Genomic DNA, 22045 nt, shown 5'->3' with positions numbered 1-22045 from the left:
TTGAGTAAATAATTTCTGCCAAAATAAAAATTGATGTATATAAAGTAAATTTGTGTAAAATTACAACTTTTATAATAGGTATTTAGTAGAAGTAACCTAAATGTACCAAAAAACTATGATGACTTTAAACTGTAAAAAATGTTTAAGTGAAAACCATTTTCAAAAATATTAATTTGTTTTTTTACCTAAATTATTAACTTTTAATTTGATTATAGTTTTTATTAAGCAGAGTTTTCTCGTTACATTTACATTTAAAGATACTTAGTATTTAAATGCAATCCCATATTGTTATTTGTCTTAACTAAAAAAGATTGCTCAGTTTACTGAAATGCAAAGAGCTTATTTAAATAAAGATGTGCAAATAAAATATTTATTTTACAACCAGGTTTCGGTGACAAAAAGTTGCAATCTCTTCAAGTAAAATATAATAATATTTTATTTAACTTAAAAAGTAAAATATTAATTTATTTTACTTGAAGAGGTCGCAATTTTTTGTCACAGAAACCTGGTTGTAAATAGAATAATTAATTTGCGCATCTTTATTTAAATGCAATCCTAATAAACTCAAATAGATTTTTTGTGTGTTAAATTATTGTTTATATTTTCATTAGGTGTCAAAATGCTATAAAGTTATCAAATAAGTTCCAGTATCTTACAGGTATGTAAAAATCAAATTTTGAAAATACTCTCAAAATAATATTGCAAACTAAAAAGACTTAAAAATAACTGTTTTTGAAGCTAATTGTCAAATATACGTAAACAATATCAAAAAATGATCAAATTTATCATGATCATACGAAGAAGTCAATCAAAAGGATAAGGTTCAATTTTATGGAAATTTTTAAACACGGTAAAGAAAATTTTCCATATTTAAAGAATTTAAATCGAATATGACAGCTGTACCGTAAATCAATACTTGGTTTACCTTCGCAGCCTGCACGAAGATAAACCCCCACGAGATTTATATCTGCGAAAACAAACAACTCGGATAATTTAAGTGAGTTTGCACCCAAATAAAATTTCACCAACACGTTACGGTTTGAAGTTTAAAATCAAAGTTGTTGCCGATTTTAAGTTATATCGAGGAATTATCTCTTCCTTTTACTTTCTCTCTTTCCTGTGGCTTGTTTACTTTTTTTTTTGTGCACGCTAATTTGCATCATCTACTAAAACCTGATGTAAACAAGCAGTCTATCTAGCAATCTAGCTTAAGTTAACCGACATCAAAAGACTTCTGCGAATTGTAACTTTTTTTACTTTTTTTTTGAAAATCTTTAAATTGGAGACTGTTGAACGATGAAGGAAGCAGATTTTAAGAAATTATCATCCAAACAAGTAAGTTAAAATGACAAAAAATATTTTTTTGTTTATTTTATACGTCTGGACTGTATTAAAATTGAGAATAATATATTAGTCTAAGCTACTTGTAGAATACTCTGATAATTTTTTCGAAAGTTTGTAAGTGTTAAAATGTAGTATAAATAATGAATATATAAAATACTTAAGTATTTAAAAAATATTCAAACAGATGAAAATAAGTATACTAACACATTACATATAAAAATAGATAAACTATAAGTAAGAATAAAACAACTAATATTTTTTTATTTGTCTTATGTTTAATTGCTGCTAATGCTGTACAATTAAAAAGCATTTTTAAGTAACTCAAAGCTGTAATAGGTTGCTGACGATCATAAGTTAAATAGAAAAATAATCGGATTATTAATTTAAAACGCTTAGATATTTAACTTTCGTTGAAGATAACAAAAAAAATATTTTTTATAAAGATACATATAAAGTGAAATAATTCCAAAGCTTATAAAGCATTTTGTACAAGTTTGAAACAAATATTAGACCTTTTTTTTTCAAATTGTGCTATTTAAACAGCTTTACCAAAACAAGCTAAGTAAAAATTACTATAATCCAAATTAAAAGACATAAATAAAGTTTTAGTATTTGTATTATGTTTATTTTTAAGCATTTAATGATTCATTTTATAACAACGTTATGACTTTCTCTATAAAAAAAAACGTAGTGCGTATATTTAACACCTATAACAAATGATCCTAAAATATTTTTAAATATGCTGAAATTTCAATCTTAATTAAACTTTAAACTTTTCTAAACTGACGATTGATAGCTAGCTTAACATTTAAATTAATTATATATTTAGGAAACTCAAAAATAACTTTTAATGAAAGAATATTAAACATGAGTAAGAAATAAAAGAATAGTATCAGCGCTAGCAGTAAGTGATATGCGGAAAATATTTTAAATTTTACAGTGTTACAACATTATTTATTTCAATCGGTAAATCTAGGTCAAGCGATTAATTTTTGTTGTTATCTTATTCATTATGAACCGACGAACATTTAGCCAAAGGCAATTATATTGTCGTCGAGTAGTAAATGTTCAATGAAAAATCGTCACAGCTGAGTGAACACCGTTCGTATGGAAATTTCAAAAGAAAATAGCAAAAAAAGTGCAGCTGCTCTGTGCGCATTTCAGCAATATATTTTTAAGTGCATAACAAGTCTTTTGACACTATAACACAATAAACATTAATAATTTTAAAACTTGTAAGCTAACAGAACTGCAGTGATATACTTAGATAAGTTGAGAGCTTTAGTTTGTTTAAACGCTCATAAGTAGATCAGCTTTTAATTGTTAGTCGTTGAATATCGTAGTAACTTATGGATAAAAAGACTGTAAGATATATAAAGTTACAAAACTTAAACTTTATTTTAGTAAAATATAAAAGTTATTTTCCTAATACTTGCATTGAAATGAATATTTTAGTATTGATTATTACTATTTTGTTTAAAGTTTTTGTTTCATTTATAGTGAACTTGTTTTAAAATTTAAATAAATAATTACACTTAAAGTTACATACTTATTATATAACTTGTTTTAAATATCTTCATAATGAAATTTTTTAAGGAGTTTTATCGTATAAAATTAATTACTTATTTAAAACTTAATATATAGTCTTCATACGTCTCGATCGGTAAACGTAAAAAATCCTAAAATTTTCTGTTAAAACTGCTCCCAATTATAGCTTTACATACTAAAAACATATTTAGAAGTTAACGATGGTTAAAGTCGAAATTAGTTGTTTCTTATATTGATATTTTAATTAAATTAGTTGTTTAAAAATGTGTTTTTTTCATAGAAACAACTTAAATACTAGCACAAAATAAATTCCAAAAAAAAAATTTTTTTAAAGGTTGCTTGAAAACTAAAGATTTGACACTTTTCCGGAAAGCGCTTATTTGAAGTTTAGCCGCAAATTAAGCGTGTTAGTTCGCAACAAAATTGTTTAGAGAAGTACATGCATTATTCAATGCGACAACAAAAATGAGAATTGAAAAACTCTCGCTTGTACTTGCAGTTAAATGACCTTTGTATACAAATTGACGCGACCTTTGAAACGAGACAAACCATTTACTAGGTTTCGGTAAAACTTTTAATCATAAACATGAAAACATAATTTGTTTAAAATGCATAGAATTCAATTCTAGTAAAACAGCTTTATAAATGCAAGAACATTGATTCAGTGGTTTTTTTCTACGTTTTACGGATTAAAATTAAATTATAAAGAAATTTTAGATGGTAGTGCAACTTATATGATCTTAGTTCAACTTTTTAATGATGAAAAAATTAATCGATATTAAAATAGAATTCAAGTAGAACTTTGTTTATACCTTAGGTAGTAATTTTATTTATAAAACTATTTTTAATAAAAAATTTGAAAATGTGTTATATTTACAAATAAACTATTAGAAAAAAAATCTAGTTTCTTATACATTTTAAACATAACTACTTTATGTTCACCATACTTTTCCAAAAAGCATTTTTGTACCCATGCAAAAACACCTGTTTCGAAGAAAGTAAGAACTTGAATAAATAAAATGAAAAAGAATATTACTGGTGGTGGCTTTAGTTTTAGTAAGAATAATAAAGAAAAACTACAAAGAAACAAGAAGTCAAATTATCAGCTTGTTAAAAAAGAGCAGGTTATACAATTGTAGTAGTTTTTTATAGAGTATTTATTGCTTTAAATGACTAGCATAAAACGAAGAAAACAAGTTTATGTTAGGATAAAATATTTTTACTACTCATTAATATTTTTTTAAATATAAAAAATGTAGTTATTTGAAAGGTTAGTAATTAGATCTGAATCTAATCATTTTAAAGGTGTAACTTTTTAATCTGTTATCTAAAATATATTTAAAAAATTTAGCTTTATGTGATTGTATGGTAACTTAGTTCTGCTAAAAATAAATATTATGGTTTAGCATGATACAATAAAATATATATCAAAAAAAGTTTACTTTTAACACGTTTTTAATTTTATAAGTTATTTGAAAAACTAATCTAAAGCTTATTAAATTTAAACTATGGGTATGGTTTATATTGTTATGACTTCAAAGCAAGGTATAGTTATCCAAAATTAAACTTTATAGTTGCCTTAAAAATCTTTTTATACTGACGTAAGTATTTTTTAACCTTAAACATTTTTATAATGTGTAAAAATTTGCATGTTATTTAAAAAGCTGTCTGTTCAATAAGGCTGCTACGTTAAAATAAGTTTTATTTAAACATGAGATTAAGTAGTATGAATAAAGTTGTAGTGGCAAATTAAATATTTAAGAACTAAAAAATTATTGCATGTGTTCAAAAATTTCATAATGCAAAAATTACAATCGCATGATATACAATTACATATAAGTAGTAGTTTAACGAAAAATGAAGATAAGTTAGTTATAATAAAAAACAAAAAAAAAAAAACTTGAGATGATGAGTTAATTGTCATTAAAGTTTTACTTTTAATTATTGCACGTCTACATTTCCAAATGTTTAAGGGTTTGCAACTAAATGATTACTTACACATGTAATTTTCTTAAGTTACTTAGTTGATTCTTTCTTAATAATTTTAACACCTAAAAGAAACATTTCACTTAGAAATTTGTTTTTTTTTTCTAGAGTTTCGCACACAAACAAGTTTTATTTTTTTACGTTTAAATAAGTTTTTCTATTAGGTTATATATAAATTTTAAGATTGTTGTTGTGTTATAAAGGAAAGTTTTGTGAAAAAAGCTAATAGATTTAAAATTATAAGTATTTTGCTTATTTAATGTATATTTTAAACTTTATAGATCTGACAGTTTTATTTTTGTACTTTCAGTTAAATAAAATTAACTAAACATAATAAAAGTATCAGATTATTTTCAGCATTATTTTTATTTTTAGTGAGGGACTTTAGTAGTTTTTATTTTATTGTTTTTCTTAAAAGCAAAGATTTTTTAGATTTAGAACATATATTTTGTAAACATTTTGTAGTGAGTGTTAGAAATTTTTTATGGTCTTATTTTAACTGATTAATTATTTAAGACATTCATAACAACTACGCAACTTTCAGTAATAAAAAAAGACTTTGGTATTTAAACAGACGATAGATGTTATTTAGTAAATTATAACGTGTTGTATTTTTAAATTACTAGTAAACTATTTAGTAAGGTAAACTTATTAAAAATATATTTTACGGTTTTTGACATTTTAAACTGATAATTTTAAAAATCTCAAAAATTATTCATAAATACATATATTAGTGTAAAAGTAAGTAAGAAATATATTTAATTACTAAATTAGATTTTAAATAAAGACGTACAAACTAAATATTTTATTTATAACCAGGTTTGCGACCAAATTGTTTACTATTAAACTGTTTACTATTTTATTATACTTGAAAAGGTCGCAATTTTTTTCCACCGAAACTTGGTTGCATATAAAATACTTAATTTGCACAACTTAGTTTAAATAAGCTCTTTACATTTCAGTAAGTTGAGCAATATTTTTTAGTTAAGACAAATAACTATAAATGAGAGTTTATAAATAAAAACGTAAGATACTTATAATGTGCTTGTTTTTTTTTTAATCAGTGAACTTTTATTTACTTATGTTAAATATTCATAAACGAAGAAGCAAAAAGTTTCAAATAGTAGTAATAGTTGTATAGTCATGCTTGTAAAACTGAATTATAGAGCTTTGATAAAAATTAAATAAAAGCTTGGACCACATGTGTTTAAACCTTTATAATTACTTAAAATGTTAATTCATAAACTTTTTACATTTATTTTTGATTTTATAGTAATTTTATTAGGTTTAAAACAAAAAAAAAACAAGCGTTTATTCAATTTGCAGCCGACACATTAAGTATGAAATGAAAATAACTGTAAAAAATGTTATTTTTAATTCAAAAATACAAAACTACAAAATCTTATTAATTTAGTTTTCTTCCATACAAAACTTTTAATGTGACAGTTGTAAACCTGCTTTAAAATTTGTGAATTTTTTTTTAAAGTATCCGCTTGAAGTCAGTACAGTTACGCATTTTTACTATAATTTAAGAGCTAGTATAGTTGGGTAGGAGTCTAATATGCACGAAGACGTTTTTGCACGTTGACACTTTTGCACAGCTCTAATTGTGCAAGAGGGGTCACTTTTGCACAAAGACACTTTTGCACGAATGGTCAATTTTGCACAGAGACACTTTTGCACTGAATGAAAACTTTTGAACTAATTTTTTTTTTACTTAAATTATATATCAATTTTTTTTTACTTTAACTATTACTCCTAACCCTTACCCTCGGTCGGTAATTTTTTTTGTTTTTTTTAATATTTTTTTTTCTAGTTTTTTTTATAATTAATTTTTTTATTCTCTTGTTTTGCTTTTATCAATAATTTTTAATAGTTTTTTTTCTATCACTGTTATCCCTAACCCTTACCCTCGGTCGGTAACTGTTTTTTTAATTTTTATTAGTTTTTTTTTTGTTTTTTATTTTTACTATTACTGTTTCTCCTAACCCTTACCCTCTGTCGGTAACTTTTTTTTGTTTAATTTTTTTTTTTACTCTCGTGCAAAAATTACCCTTCGTGCAAAAGTGTCTCTTCGTGCATATTTGACCCATTCCCAGTATTGTTATGTTCTACAGAATAAAAATTCATTTCAAAGTTTATGACTGCTGTGATTAATATGAATAATTAACAGAGCATACGAATTAAAATAACTTGAGTAACTTTATTTTAACAATATACTTTAAAATTTACAAATGATAAGTTTGTTGCTTATAAACAATGATGGTTCATACTAAATGTAAAAATCATGATATACAATTTATAAATAATAATTAAGTAACCGTAAAATTAATATTTAAGTGCTAAAAACTCTTAATACTCGCTTCTGTTCAGTTTGAATAGATTTTTTTTACGCTGTTAAGTTGGATTTGCTTAATTGGAATTTAGCAAACTCAAAAGCCTTTATGTTTTCAATAAGAACAAACTTAATTTTTAAGCAACTATAAAAAAGTGACTTTTTGCGTATACGATAAGCTATAATAATTTAAAGATAAATGATATATATATTTAATACTTAATATTTAATATGCTAAGTAATTTTACTGCCCAAACAAAAACTTGTAGAAAATACAATATTGAAATTTTCTAATTTATAATTAAATTAAGGCTTTTTAATAATTGTTACATTTTAATATCAAACTAATGAAGTAACTAAAGTGTAATTAAATGATCTTTTTGGAGAAACTCAGTAATTTTACTTAATCTTTAAAAAGTTTGTAACAACATAGATCTTAAAAAATACCAAAATTAATACTTTTAAATAAGTAAAAAATTAATTATCAACTAGCGTCTATAAAAACTATCTTATAATAGCGCTATTTTAGTACATACAGTACACTAAGTACATTTAAGTATGATGCTATTAACTCAAGTTTTATTAAACTTTTAACAAAAAACGGACAAAAGTTGATTTATTTTTTTTAAAAGGTTTGCAGTTGTTCTTTTTTTTTTCAATTAGCACTAACCAAAGTTCTGAATAGAATATGCTGCTTGAAAAACTCAGTGTTAACGGCCTTTACAATTTAAATTATTCATTAAAGCAAGGAGTTTGACCGAAAACTTGTCTTTTCATTTAATTTTTGTCACACTAACAAGTTTTTCTCGCAGCATATTTAAACCGTCGCTAAATCAAAAAAGACTTTAAACTTACTGATCTATTATATAAATGAATGAAACATTTTGAGAACAGTTTAGAGTTTTATTATTAAAAATAAGTATATTTTGCATATTGATACAAGTTTATGTTAGTTAAAAACTAGAGTTAAAGTAAAACTACTTAGAGCAATAAATTTGTATGTTCTAAAACTTGAAGTTTATCATTTGTTAATACTTTTTATTATGTTTAATGAAAAGTCGACCAAATTTACATAAACTTGGGCTTGTAAAAAGCATGTTCGTGTGAGAAAGAGCGCAATTCTTGGCTCAAGAAAAAAGAAAGTGTGAACTAAAAAAGTGTTCAAGGTTTAGGGTAAAAAGAGAAATCGATTTGAAAAAAATACAAAGCAATTTTATTACGACGATCAGATATAAATATAGCGTCAAAAGATACATTTAATCGAATTTTCAGTAAAAAAACTTAAAAGTCGAGGTTGAGTAAAATAAATTCTAAATAAAGACAACTATAAAAAATGATGCTGGCAAGCTCTAGCGCCAGGTCACACCTGTTCACAGCATTTTCCCCTGTTATACCTAACAGGGTTCACGCTCTAAACAACAGATTTTCTGCGGGACAGAAAATTCAGCCAGGAATAAATAAGAGCAATTCTAAAGGACAGGTTAAGTTTAAATTTTAGAGAAACGGGTCTAAATTAATTATATAACTTTGTGAGCTACCAATATTAAGTTGCTTTGTACCGAAGTAGAAATAGTTTAAGTATTTCATTTGTTTTACTATCTATTGAAAAAGTAACAGTTTTTTGTAATATGAGATTTGTTTAAGTCATACAGAACTTGTTATGACGTTTTACTGCTAATGTATAAACATAAAAGCTAAGTTTTAGTTTAAAGTTGTGTTAGTATGTTTTTTTTATTCTTTAATTGAAAAAATATTTTTTGTTATTACTTTTAGTTGTTCAAGATTATAAACCAACAAGTGAGAATTTTTACTTATGCTAACATTTTTTCTATAATGGAAAATGTGAAAAACAGATAAGAATTAATTAATGTTAGCTGACAGCTCTTTTTTTATCTTTGATAAATCTATTTTGTAACATAGCACGGTTTTTGTGTGTTGGAATAAGTTCATTTCATTTTTTATTTACTTTTAAAAAGTATATTTAAGACAAATTTTTAATATATATACTTTTTACTGATGTATTTTTAAAGTACAAAAGTGCGCTATAATAATTTTCTAAAGATTGTGTAATTAGGTTTTATATTTTTCCGTGTAGTATATAAAACCAGCCATTATAAGGTATATTAATTTCTGATAGTGTATATATTTATTTATAAATTAAAATTTATTTTAATAAAACTTTAATTATTAATTAGTTTTTTAGATTAAACTTTGTAATGTACTTTTAGGTTCTTATGTATAGTTTCCTAAACTAAACAAACTTTTAAAAATAATATCTAGCGTTATTAGCATAGTATAACATTTTTTCCTTCGACTAATACCTTTTTATATTAAATTTTGCTGAAAAAAATTAAATACTTATGCAAAGTACGCAATTTTAAAACATACGCTAGGTTTAAATACTTTAAACTTTTTTTATTAGTTAAAATATTTCAGCAAACTTCAACTATTGTTACATTTTAAACTATTGTTTATCACAAAAAGTTTAACATGAAACATATAAACAAACTATTTATTAGAAAAATCATTAATCAAAATAAACAAATTAATAACAGGAGTTGGGCGGCGCAAATGGGGAGGAACGAAACTGGAAAGGGATGATTATAGCGCTACTAGTGATTATACTTGTTTGCGGATTCGTAGTGCTTGCGGTTATACTCAGTGCCGAAGGTTCGTGTTGTTGCTATAAAACTGTGTTTGCTTATTATGCTTCATTATATTGTATGTAACTCTTAATGGCTGTGGCTCATATGCGGTTTTCTGATAAAAAAATTTTAAACTTTTATTTTGATCTAAAACTTAAATTTTTTTGACTCGAAAAGTTTTCTGCAATTCAGATTTTATGACATGAAATTTATACAGTTCTATCGATTTTACTTATTTTTATTAGTTTTTTCCACTGTTTATTCAAAAATTTCTGTTATTATATTATTTATTTGTAAGGTTAAACGAATCGTACTAGTTAAGTCTAATAGATACGCGTTTTAAAATTTCTTTTAACGATTTAAACTTTTATGAATTAAATGAATAACTTGTTGTTGAAAATATTGATTTTATAAATTACGTAGCTTAATTTAACTTATTACCAAGATGCTTTTACAGTTTTTTAATAAATTACTTACTTAGTTAAACAAAAAACAGTAACTAATAAAATAGTTGTTTTTAGCTACTTTTTAGAATTTTCAAACTAGTTTTAATACAACAAACTAATTTTTGTTTACCTTCTACTAATTGTAAATACTAATTTTTATTAAAGAAATAGACTAATATAAGCCTTAAATATTTCAATAATCTTCAGATGAACCATCATTTAATTTTGTGCAAATGGATGATATCACAGTAAAGTCATGGAGAAAATCTTTAACTAAAGACGTACAATGGAGAAGTGGTGATCTAATATGGATGGATCAGTACAAAAACATACAAATTGTTAGAAAAAACCAAAGGCAGAAAAACATATCCGAGATTGTTTTACAAAACAAAACTATTGTTAGTATTTATAATAACAGTTTTTTGTTTATTTTGAATCAAAAATATGTTTTTGTTAAAGAGTATAATTAAAATATTACTAAATGTTTTAACCGTATGTGCAAACTTTATTACACGAAGATAAACTTAAAGAACTAAGATTTTATATATAAAAAATATATTTTATTCTGATAAATACTACTTTTATATGACTATAAAATTGTTAAATTGTGTAACAGATATATTTTAAAGCTATCCAAATTGTTGTTTATTTGATAGATTGACAAATCAATAGAAGATTTTCAAATATCGAACGATTTGAAATACATGATATTAACATACGACAAATTTCAGCGGTATTCACATTCATTTCACGCTTCGTATTCTGTTTATGACATTGCTAAACGGTTTGTTTATATTGTGCTTTTTAGTTATATAGCTTTAGTATAAAATATTGAAGCTATAAACTACAGCCATTTATCTATCTTTATAGTCAATAACTATTTTTCAACAACAAACATAAAACATAGTTTAAAAACAAATGTTTTAATATCGAACAGAAATAGTGTTAAACTAGACTTCAAAGAGGTGCAACTTATAAAATTTGGACCAATAGCGAATGAGCTGGTGTTAGTTTCTGATGGTGACTTATACTTGATTCCGAGTGTCAGTGAAGTTGACAAGTTTATCAGAATCACAAGTTCCGCAGATAAAAATATTTTGAGTGGAATAGCCAACTGGCTGTATGAAGGTATAGCATTCAATGTTGTTTTATTTAAAAAAGTGTGGTTGAACTTAATACATCGTATGTTTACTGTAGAAATTTTTTTAGCTCACTTGATAACTTTTATGGTTTTTAATTGTTTTGAAAAATGTATTTATTAATTAAAAGAAAAAGGAAGAATTTTTAAATTTATGCCTCTTAAAAAACGTTGCATTTTCAGTTATATAAAAAATGATTAATTAGCTTCCATTATAAAAGATACTAATACTCGCACTTAAAGTAACTTATTATATATTTAAATCTAAACTATAAGTTCAAAAAGTTAGGCACATAAATTAAAAGTATATTTTATGTTAATTTTTTTCATTTATTTTTAATAAACAATTTTTCAAAATAAATTGTAATCAGTTAGAAAATTCATTAAAAAAAAAATTGTGTGTGTTTTGAAAATGTGAGAAAAATAATGTATAGTTTACATTAAAGATTTACCACAGCTAATTTTTTTAAGTTTTTCTATTTTTATGATTGATAGTACATTATATTTCAAACAATTACTCATGCATATTTAAAGAGTCAAATAAACTCCACTTTAAAAATATACTTATAAAGTTTTTGTTTTCCGTCTTTCAAGCTTCAGATATTCTCAAAACAATTTCGTTTAAGAAAATTTTTATTTAGTTTATAAATTTCTACCAGTACACAAAATAACAATTGTTAAAAAAAATAAACTTTTTTTTTTTGTTTTCAGAGGAAATATTAAAAAGCAACGTAGCAACATTTTGGTCGACAAAGGGTAGATTTTTAGCATATGCTCAATTCAACGAGGCCAACGTACAAAATTCATATATCACATCTTACACAGAAATGGTTAATGGTGTGATGAATGTTTTGAAATTTCCACAACAATCATTATACCCATGTCCTAAGGTTTTATACACACTTTTCTACTTAATACATACTTTTTGTTTAAAAGATAATTAGCTAAGAGATTTCATAAAAGTAATAAACTACATTTGAAAAGCTAAATCAATCTTTGCTTTGAAATATTTTTGCTATAAATTTATGAACACATTCTACTAACACATTCTACTATGCTTTATAAAAATTTTAAACTTTAAAGCTTGTGTTCATTAAAACTAGATGAAATAAATAACTTTATAAATTTATTACAGTTACTTAATTTAGGGCTATCAAATAAGAAAACAAATTGTAATTAAAGAAAATAATTGTTCTTTTGTTTGAATTGTAAAAAACCAAATAACAAAAGACTTAACTTTTTAGTTAGTTCAAACACCTACATTTATTTAAAATAGTTGTTGATTTTCAAACATTAAACAATTTAGTAGCATGTCTACTAAAAAACGTATAAGTAGCTTAAATAAATTAGTCTTCTTATTAGCTCTCATTAATATTTCGTTGTATTAAGTTAGTTTATACTTTTGGAACGTATAAGTATGCTTATCTTATCTTTCTTCTACTACAATATTAAAAAAGAAGTTTACTCGATAGAACAGTTTAAAACTGAAGATTTTTGATAAGAAGTAAAACTTAAGTTATTTTTTTAGCTTATACTTTTATTAGCTTTTTGTATAGAATTTCTATATTTATAAAATGTAAAAGCCACAACAAAATAAACAGGCAGGGATGCAACACCCGACAGTTAAAATTTATGTTTACGACACAAAAAGCGGTAACACGAGCGACCCTATCACGTCATCAATGTTTGTTTTATTTTATATAACAAATATCCAATTAGTGTTTTTAACTTTAACTAAAAAATTCAAAATACTAAAAGTTTTTGTTTAAGAACAGTAGTCTTAAAATATACTTTTATCCTAAAAATGTTCGAACCTAAAACGTCGTTAAACAAACAAAAACTCGTTGTTTTATAATTTATACACTGTTAAAAGTAATCTAGTTGATAACGATAAAAATTTAAATTACTTAATAAAAATTTATATTTTTGGTTTACAGCGAAGGTTTAACAATGTTACAATCAGTATCTTGGTCCAAAAACGACCCAACATTAATAATAAAATGGTCAAATAGAGCTCAGAACATAGCCAGCTTGCAGGGTTGTACAATTTTCTCAGCTGACAAGCTCGACTGTAAAAATAATTTGACAATCGTTAAAAAAGAATATGGAAACTACATATCGAAAATTGTAAGCCTTAATTAACTTTTAAAATACGATTATTTAATTTACAAAAATAAGTACACAAGTTGTAACATGAAAAAAATAATAAAATAAAAGAGCAATAAAAAAACTGGTAAAGTATTTTTTGTTTAAAAGTTTTAGGTTAAAAACTTACAAGCATTAAATTCTAACTATAAGTGATTGTACTAAATTTCATTTATACATTTTTATAGACATTCATGAACTGAAGGTTAAGTTATAAAATATTTATAAACAGATAATAGTTGTTTTGTCTCTACTCCTTGAAACATTTAAATAATGTAAAAGTAGCTATTTTAAGTTTGTTTATTGTTATATGCTGGCTTTAATCATGTTTTGTTTTTAAAGTAAACTATTGTCAGTTACTTGCAATAAAAAAAACAAATATAATTTAGTTGTTTAAGAGCAATACAAACACAAAAGAAAGATAACATACAATTGTATGGTTTAAAGTCATAAAATAAATAATTAAGTTTATTCTTGCATCTTTTTTATTCTTTTTTGATCTCCTAAAAATTTATTCTCCCTTTTACATCTCGTGATCGTTAGAGAAACTTATCTGTTTAATTTTTTTAAATTATCTATAGTTCTTCTTCTATTTATTTTAAAAGTTATGTATAATGAATAAACATTAGTCATAAGCTCAACATATCAAAAGGATATGAACACTTTTTCGTACTAGTAAGAAAACATTAGTACTGTTAATTAAACTATGTGTATAATAAACTAGCAAACTATTGCTTATTTACTTTAAAATTGTGTAAATAAGTATTGAATATAACTTGTATTAACCGTGATATTCTTAAACAACTGTTCAAAGTAATGTACAAGTATTCTGCGCAGACCGAAAAACCAATTTCGATTCGTGGTAAAGAAATATTACTAACATTGTACCCTCAGCACAATGGAGGAAAAGGATACTATAACCACATTGCATTTATTTATAATATGAATGTAAGTTTTTAATTCAAAAGAACTATTAAAGTATTTAGCATTTAAAACCTTTCTACTTAATTTAACTAAAATACTCAAATAAACTTTTCAAATAACATTTTATTAAAATTTTTACTTTATCAATATTACTTAGTTTTAATTAACCCATTCTAAATAAAAGTTTTACAAATGCGTCGTTTTTTATTTAATTTAGCCTCGTCATACAAATTTAAATAACAGGAAGAATCAAAGTTTTATTTTTTAACCGACGGCGCTTGGGAAGTCCAGAAAATCATTTTCTTTGATGAAAAAAGCAATCAACTTTACTTTACCAGTAACGAAGTTGGTTCCCGAACGAGGCATATTTTTAGAATTTCGGTTGATATTGACACCGCTGGATTGAAACCAGACAGGTATTGCTTGACATGCAAGAGTAACAATGAGCTGTCAAACTGTTCTTACTTTGACGCTGAATTCGACGGTTCTAGAGTCCTTGTTAGATGCGAAGGTTTATATGTTTATATTTCAGAACATATTTAACAACTTAAACTCAAATATGCCTTATCGTCTTCAATAAATACATGCTTGCAGGTCCAGTGATGCCTAGAAGTTTTACCGTGTTGCTCGATGAAAAAACACACAACTTTGATTTTGACACATTTAAACCATTAGGTTATCACGAAGAATATATACTTGACAGGCTTGAAGTAGGAAAATCTATGTATAATTACAAATATGCAACGGTAGAAGGAGGTGCTTATGGTCAGTTTTTTTTTTTCTGTTATCATAATGAATATAAACTTTAAGCCAATTATACTTACCTAATTTATTTTTTACATCATGCATGTGTCTAAAGTTTTCTAACTTTTGACAAGTACATATATTCTTTATATGTTAATCAAAAGCAAGTTCTTAAAAACATTTTATTAGTCAAAATAACATTAAGGCTTATGTACATTACTAATACAATATTTATTAAGTTGATTTTTAAATTTTTTAATATTACAAATTTACTCAAAAATTTTCTAGATATAAACTACCAAATTGTTTTTCCACTCACTTCAATGGAAAAAGTTGGAGTTGTCTTTTACATGTAAGTAATATTTCAAACCTTTTTTTTTAAGTATAAGAGCTAAAAAAGGTTATAATTTTATAATTTATTCAACTTCAAACAACTTGGCGTTTATTTATTTTTTAACTTGCTTAGAGGAGATATAGGAGAGCAAACTGTCGACGATCGTTACAAGTTGGAGTTTGCAGAGTTTATTTCCTCTCATTCAAATAATATCGTCGTCAGGTTTGACGGCGCAGGGTCGGCTGGTCGTGGTGAAAACCTGCTCCATTCTGCCACTAGCGGTCGTGACCCTGGAAAACAAGTCATAAGTGACCTAGAAAGAATATTGAGGTTTTAATAACCTGATAAGTAGACTCGTATAACCTTGATAAAGTTGTTATCTTGTTTTTCATACAATGTTTAAAAAATAGTACTTTTAGAAAAGCATACTTTAGGAAAAAAAAAAGTACATTATAGTTTGATTAGTATAGTATAAAAAATTACTCAAGTAAGCGTTAAAATAAGTTTAAACACTAACACCAGACATTTTGAGAAAAAAAAACTTTTTTCTAATCTAAAATCTTATTTCATAAAAATACAACAAAGTTTTAGCACTTTTACAAATACTTTACAATAATAAAACAATTTTCAGTCATATTAAAGAAAACACTGACTACACGATAACATCTGTTGGAGTTTTTGGCGCGAACTTTGGTGGTCACGTTGCTGTTCTTGCTAGCCAATCAGAAACGTTCAATTGTGTTGTTGCTATTTCACCTATTGTTGACTGGACAACTCATAGTATGTTTTAAACAATATGTTTTGCACAAGTTTCAATTGAACTTTGTTAAACACTTTGACACTTAAGATGATTATGTGCTTTTGTTATTTATTTCTTATTTATAATTTAATTTTAAGTGTCTATCAACAAAACTACAATTAAGGATGTTACTCAGATCAGTTGTAAGTCATATCATTGTTTTTGGTATTAATGAATTTTACTGTTTTACTTTGAACCTAGACTTTAAAATCTGAGCTCCTAAAAAGGGAGAAACAAGCAAAAAAATAAGCAAATACGTGTTTTAAAAAATAAAACTTGTAGGTAATCTTTACAATTAGAAATAATAATTACAGCATACAAATGAAAACTTAGTATATAAAATATCATGAAGAAAACTAAGTAAAACAGATAAGTATTTACGAAGAACGAATAAAAAAATAATAAGACAATTTTTACACTAACTATTTGAAAAAAGTCTAAAAGTTGTTGTTTTTAATGTTTTCTTTTATTCCTATGTTCATATTTCAAAGTTTTGATATTTAAAAGTTAAATTGATATGGTTGGAAATACTTTTTATGTTTTCAAAGAACAGAAGATTATTATTTTATATAAAAAAATACTATGTAGTATGGATAGTATTTGTAAAAACAAAAGATTATCACAAACAAACAGGCCCAATAAGTTTTAGAAGATTAAATAAAGTTTACTTTTAAACAGCTTCAGTTGCTAGCGAAAAACTGTTCGGTTTGCCTTCAGAAAATTTACGAAATTATCAGCAGAGTAATTTACTCTACCGCATGGGGACAGTAGAAGGTGAAAAGCTCGTAGTATTTCATGGATTGAAAGACAGTTAGTTTTTGTTTGAAAACAAAAGATGAACTTATAACATAAATATTTGTAAATTTCTTAAAATTATTAACGACTAAGTAATTTGTTAATAAAGATAAATAGTGCTTGTATTAACTATTTTTTAGTTATACTCTTTTAAACCTAATAAGAATCAAAACTAACAGTTAATAGAAAAAAAGTCTTAATTTACCTTGTTTTGATGAAAATTTTGCTATAGTCAAAAATAATTCAACTTAATTATTAGGAGTAGTGCATCATCAGCAAACAGTCGCTCTTCATGAAGCAAATTTAATCCAATCACAAAATGGAACTAACCAGATAAAAGTTCATTTTTACGCCAATCAAAATCACGTTTGTAGTAGGCATGATGAACTTGTAGACATGTATAAAAAGTCATTCAGATTCTTTTCCGAATGTTTAAGGAGTAAACGTAAAACCTAAAATATATGTTTTAAGCTAATCTGAAAAAAGAATGTAAAGTCTCTGTTGTTTAATTTTACATCATTTTTTTGCTGTTTATATCATCTTATATTGTATTTTCTATTTTTGTTGTACGTATTAAGCTTAAATATCTTTTTTTTTTTGATAGAGTAAAAATAACAAAAAGTAAAGTTCTTTGATCGATACTTTTACAAAAAAACTGACAAGTGTTTATAACAGTTTATTCCTTTTTAAGAGCTGTTTGAAAATAACATTGCCATAATCGAAATATATACTAGATAAATATATATATTGATATTTTTGTAACAACATTTAATCAAAACTATAGAAATGTTCTGAAACTATTTAATTTAAATCAATCATATTAATTTACATAATTTTTTAGGGTAATGAAAGGCAATAAATTGCTTACAGATTTTTTTTTCATACTGCTACAATTAAAACTAATTCTTTGAAGTTATAAAACATAGAACAAATATTTTACGAAAATTTTTAAATGTACTCTAATGTCAAATATTTTTTTTTACTTACGTTGTAGCAACTATAACTTTTCATGAATATCTATACTGTTTAAACTTAAACTTTTTTTCAATTAGTTATACAACATTATACGTACTTAAATTTTTTATAAAATAGTTTTACGTAATTTATCTGTTTAGTTTATACTTAAAATGAATAAAATCAGAAAGAAAGTAAGTCGAAGTTCAAAGTATTTTATTTTGTTTTTTTTTTCTTCTTTCATAGTTTTTTACAAAAAAGTAATCAAAATAAACACACGACTAAGACTCTGAATCTTTTGTTTGATTTATTTCGTTTTAGTTAAATATTTGACTTTTTAAACTTAAGAAAATTGATAAAAAATGTTAAATTATTTATGAAAACTAAAAAAAATGCTTAAAAAGTAAAAGTAATCCTGTTTTTATAAAGTTATTTACAAAAAAAAATCTTAAAACTAATACAGGTTATTTGTTTTTTATTTTTTATATAGTTTTTATAAGACACTTAAAAATAAAAAATGACCTTTGTTTAGTTCATTTCTGAGGGTTTTTAATCTTATTTTCAATTGTATAAAAATCTTTTTTAAACTTTTTCATTTGTGAATTTTTCAAAGTAGCAGTTTGAGTTTTTGTCTTCTAAAAATTAATGAAAAAATATTTTAGTAAAACATCATACTTTTTGTATTTTTTAAACTTGTGAGTACTACATTTTACTAGATTTCACCAATATAACTTACTTAATAAGACGATTGACTGTTTTTAAATTAAAAAGACGATCTTTTTTGTAATAACTTTTTGAAACTAAATTTAGAAAAAGTAAGTTGTAAAAAGTTTTATGTAAAAAAAAGCTTTTATTCATTTATTTTAGCAATCATACAAAAAAATTTTTTTGTAAATAAAATCAATTAAGATGTATTGTGATATTCAAACAAATTGATTTTCGCAAACAAATTCTGATGTGTCAGTTTTCGGTTTGTTGAAAAGTTTTCCAAAGTTTGAATCCTCACTGCAGTGAATGCCAATTACATCATGTGAAGTGTCAGACTTTGGATACCCACTCACCCACTGTAGTTCAAAGTTGTCACTTAAATTCATCCCGTCAGCATATTTCAATTCGCTCCCTTGTATTTGTATTCCAGTCCACAAGTCGTTTGCTTCATACATTTTGCATAGCGACCTTTCAAATTCAGTTTTTAAAAATAGTGCTATTTAAAGCTATAGTTTAGTTTTTGACCTATATAGTATTAGGTAATAATATTATTTTTTATGATTTAATAATAAATAGTAATAAAAAACATTTACATTTAATTTAATAAATTGAAAAATCAGTAAAAATGAGTTTACAAGCACTTAAAAATAAGTTTTACTTTCGTTTTTCAGTAGTTTCTATGCCATCAACAAGTAGTTTTGTGCCGAAATTAGAACTGCAGTATCTGTCTGCTGCATTCCAAGTTGCATTAAACAATTCTAAAAAAAATGATATAACTTTTTTTTTTCAAAACTATATGTCATTTATAAACAATTTACAACTTTTTAATAACCTATATTTTGTTACAATAAGTACTTTTTAAAACTAAAATTATTATTTTCCTTATATCGATAGCATCACTTTAGTTGAATTTAAAAAAAGCTACAACTTTCACTAACCAAAAAAAAATCGTTAATTTTCTGCAAAAAATGTTTTTTAACGTTGCTTATTTTTATTAAAAAACTGACAAGTGTATCACTATCAATAAACGATTTGTTAAAAAGCACAAGGAAAAAGAAAAAATTAAGTCTAACTTCCACATGAAAATGCATGTGAATAAAAGTTTGGCTGCCAATTTCCGTAATCACAATTTCTAGACACAATGCCAAAAGGAATAGAATGATTGCATGAAAGTTGAATTGAGAGATTATGAGCTATTTTTGAATTAACTTTTTGACTGAGGTGTTTTATTTTTGGAAGATGACATTCTAGAAAAAAAAATCAACTATTAATACAAGTTAAGCTACTGACACTTAAAGTTATTTAAAAAGGTATGTTTTTAAAAAATTGATAAACATCAAAAATTTATCAAATTTCCAACCTAAAATATCATTAGCGAGTAATGAAAACTTCTCAACTCTTGAATTTTGGTCGTTTAACAAACTTCTTAGCATTTCAATTTTACTAGACTGCCTCAATATGGTAGTATTTAATTTACTAATCAGAAACAACATATTTAAGTTTTTTTGATCTTGGCTTTTTACTTCTTCCTCCAAAATTTGAATTCTCGCCTCTGCATTCAAAAGCCTCTTTTCCAAAGATTCCTCTAAAATAATAGTTTCATTTAAGTTCTAGTACTTAACAATAAATAATAAAAAACTAAATGACTACAAAAAATCAAAAGTTATCACTATTTTATCTTATATTTTCTACCTGAAATTGTTCTAGTTGTCTGTAAACTTGCTGAAGTTGTCATTTTATTCGATGTAGTTTCAGGCAAATCTGTTGTAATAACTTCTTGGGTAGTCGTAAAAACTGAAGTTGGGTTTTGTATAGTTGTTAAGACTGGTGATGTAGCTTCATTATAATCTTTTACGACTGATAGTATTCCTCTAAATCTGCTACATCCAGTACTACAGTTTGAATGAAACAAAATAAGTAGCTCGTTTGTTTTTGTTTCAATTGTTCCAACTTTTGTAACTTCAGTTATAAAAGTTACTAATCCATCAGGTGAAATTTTAGATAATAATAACTGGTTATCTTCTTCACTTTTATTAAAGTTTGTCACTTCAAATTGAAATGAATAACCTTTTTGACATCGAATTAACCATCTGAAAAATAAAAACTATTTTTTACTTATTTGTTGTTTTTTTAATAAACATTTCGTTGTCGTAAAAACAAAACCTCACTTTGAAATAATACAGTACTACTTAAGTAAAAAATGAACATTTAGAAGTATTTTTACATCTAGCACAAAATACAAACAAGTTTTGTGAGTTCCTTTGATGGTTTAAAACGCTAGAATTTGCTGATGAGACAACCACATTAATTTGCTGAGGAACGTCAGTATTTAGTTCTAGAAGAACTAAAAACTTGTTCATCTTCTTTATAGAAAAATTATCAAAAACACTAAATCTAAAACTTGCATTTTCCTCTTTTGAAAGTGAAAGCTTTGCCATTGCCGCTTTATTTCCATCAACAAAAATTTCGTCTGTTTTAGTTTAAGTATTTCTTAAAAACTGTACTTTATGTTTTTGATTATGAAAACGTGTTTGATTTTTATATTTTTAGTTAGCTGTAATATTTAAAAACAACAAATCTTTCAACTATATAATAGTTTTTCTAAGTTTCTAAAACTTACAAGTTAAAATGAATTTAAAATATTAGTTGATAATTTTAAGTAAAATATTTAAGTTTATAAATCTTCATTAGAATAACTTATAATGTGTAATTAAACTAAACTGAAGCTTGAATATTACAACTTTAAAATTTGATATTTTTTATTGAACTTACTAGCGAATTTTGTTGGATTTAACAAGTTTTTTGGTATTTTAAATGAGTTCTTTTCATACTTTATGGCTTCAAAATTAATAAGTTCAAATCTATATAAGTAAAGAGTAAACTTTGTTACGACATCAGACGAGCCAAAACTGTTCACTTTCACATTTATAGTGTCGTAGTTTTCTTTTGCAGTAAAATTCTGTAAAATATTGTTTTTTTCAGAATAAAATTTTATAATTTTATTAATGTATATTTTTAAAAACTTAATATTTATAAGTTTACAAGCTTAAACATAACGGTTCATACTCTTGCTGAAATTATTTGATTAAAAAGTCAGTAACTTTGTTTTTGTATTCTTCAAGTTAATAATAGCTTAAAATTTTTTAATGTGAATATGAAACCACTTGCATTATTTTTTTCATTTTCGTATGGAAAAGAAG

At 24.7% G+C, this 22045-nt stretch overlaps 2 protein-coding genes across 3 annotated transcripts; one reads left to right on the top strand and one right to left on the bottom strand.

Moving 5' to 3' along the window:
* The first annotated feature begins 1203 nt into the window (after positions 1-1203).
* LOC145835985 (inactive dipeptidyl peptidase 10-like) lies at positions 1204-17891 on the top strand. Of its 2 annotated transcripts, none has more exons than XM_082943761.1 (16): positions 1204-1335; positions 9769-9883; positions 10512-10702; positions 10961-11088; positions 11242-11432; positions 12154-12332; positions 13044-13126; positions 13380-13569; positions 14425-14535; positions 14755-15022; positions 15106-15276; positions 15544-15607; positions 15722-15919; positions 16221-16369; positions 17067-17198; positions 17443-17891. In XM_082943761.1, the coding sequence occupies exons 1-16, from the start codon at positions 1297-1299 to the stop codon at positions 17637-17639; spliced, it is 2406 nt and encodes an 801-aa protein (XP_082799887.1). In that variant the 5' UTR covers positions 1204-1296; the 3' UTR covers positions 17640-17891. The 2 variants fall into 2 exon arrangements, with proteins under 2 accessions (XP_082799887.1, XP_082799886.1); XM_082943760.1 differs by lacking the exon at positions 1204-1335 and adding an exon at positions 3893-4016.
* Positions 17892-19060: 1169 nt separating this feature from the next.
* LOC145836567 (uncharacterized) lies at positions 19061-20774 on the bottom strand. Its single transcript, XM_082944360.1, has 5 exons — positions 20538-20774; positions 20206-20430; positions 19919-20092; positions 19504-19603; positions 19061-19313 (listed from the first exon to the last, which is right to left on the bottom strand). Exons 1-5 carry the CDS (start codon positions 20578-20580, stop codon positions 19061-19063), a joined length of 795 nt encoding a protein of 264 aa, XP_082800486.1. The 5' UTR covers positions 20581-20774.
* Positions 20775-22045: the final 1271 nt, after the last annotated feature.

Source organism: Thalia democratica, chromosome 5, assembly GCF_965202585.1.
Source record: "Thalia democratica chromosome 5, ktThaDemo2.hap1.1, whole genome shotgun sequence".
NCBI classification, from domain to species: domain Eukaryota; kingdom Metazoa; phylum Chordata; class Thaliacea; order Salpida; family Salpidae; genus Thalia; species Thalia democratica.
The sequence above is the reverse complement of the archived record's forward strand: the minus strand, read 5'-3'. Positions and strand labels throughout refer to the sequence as shown.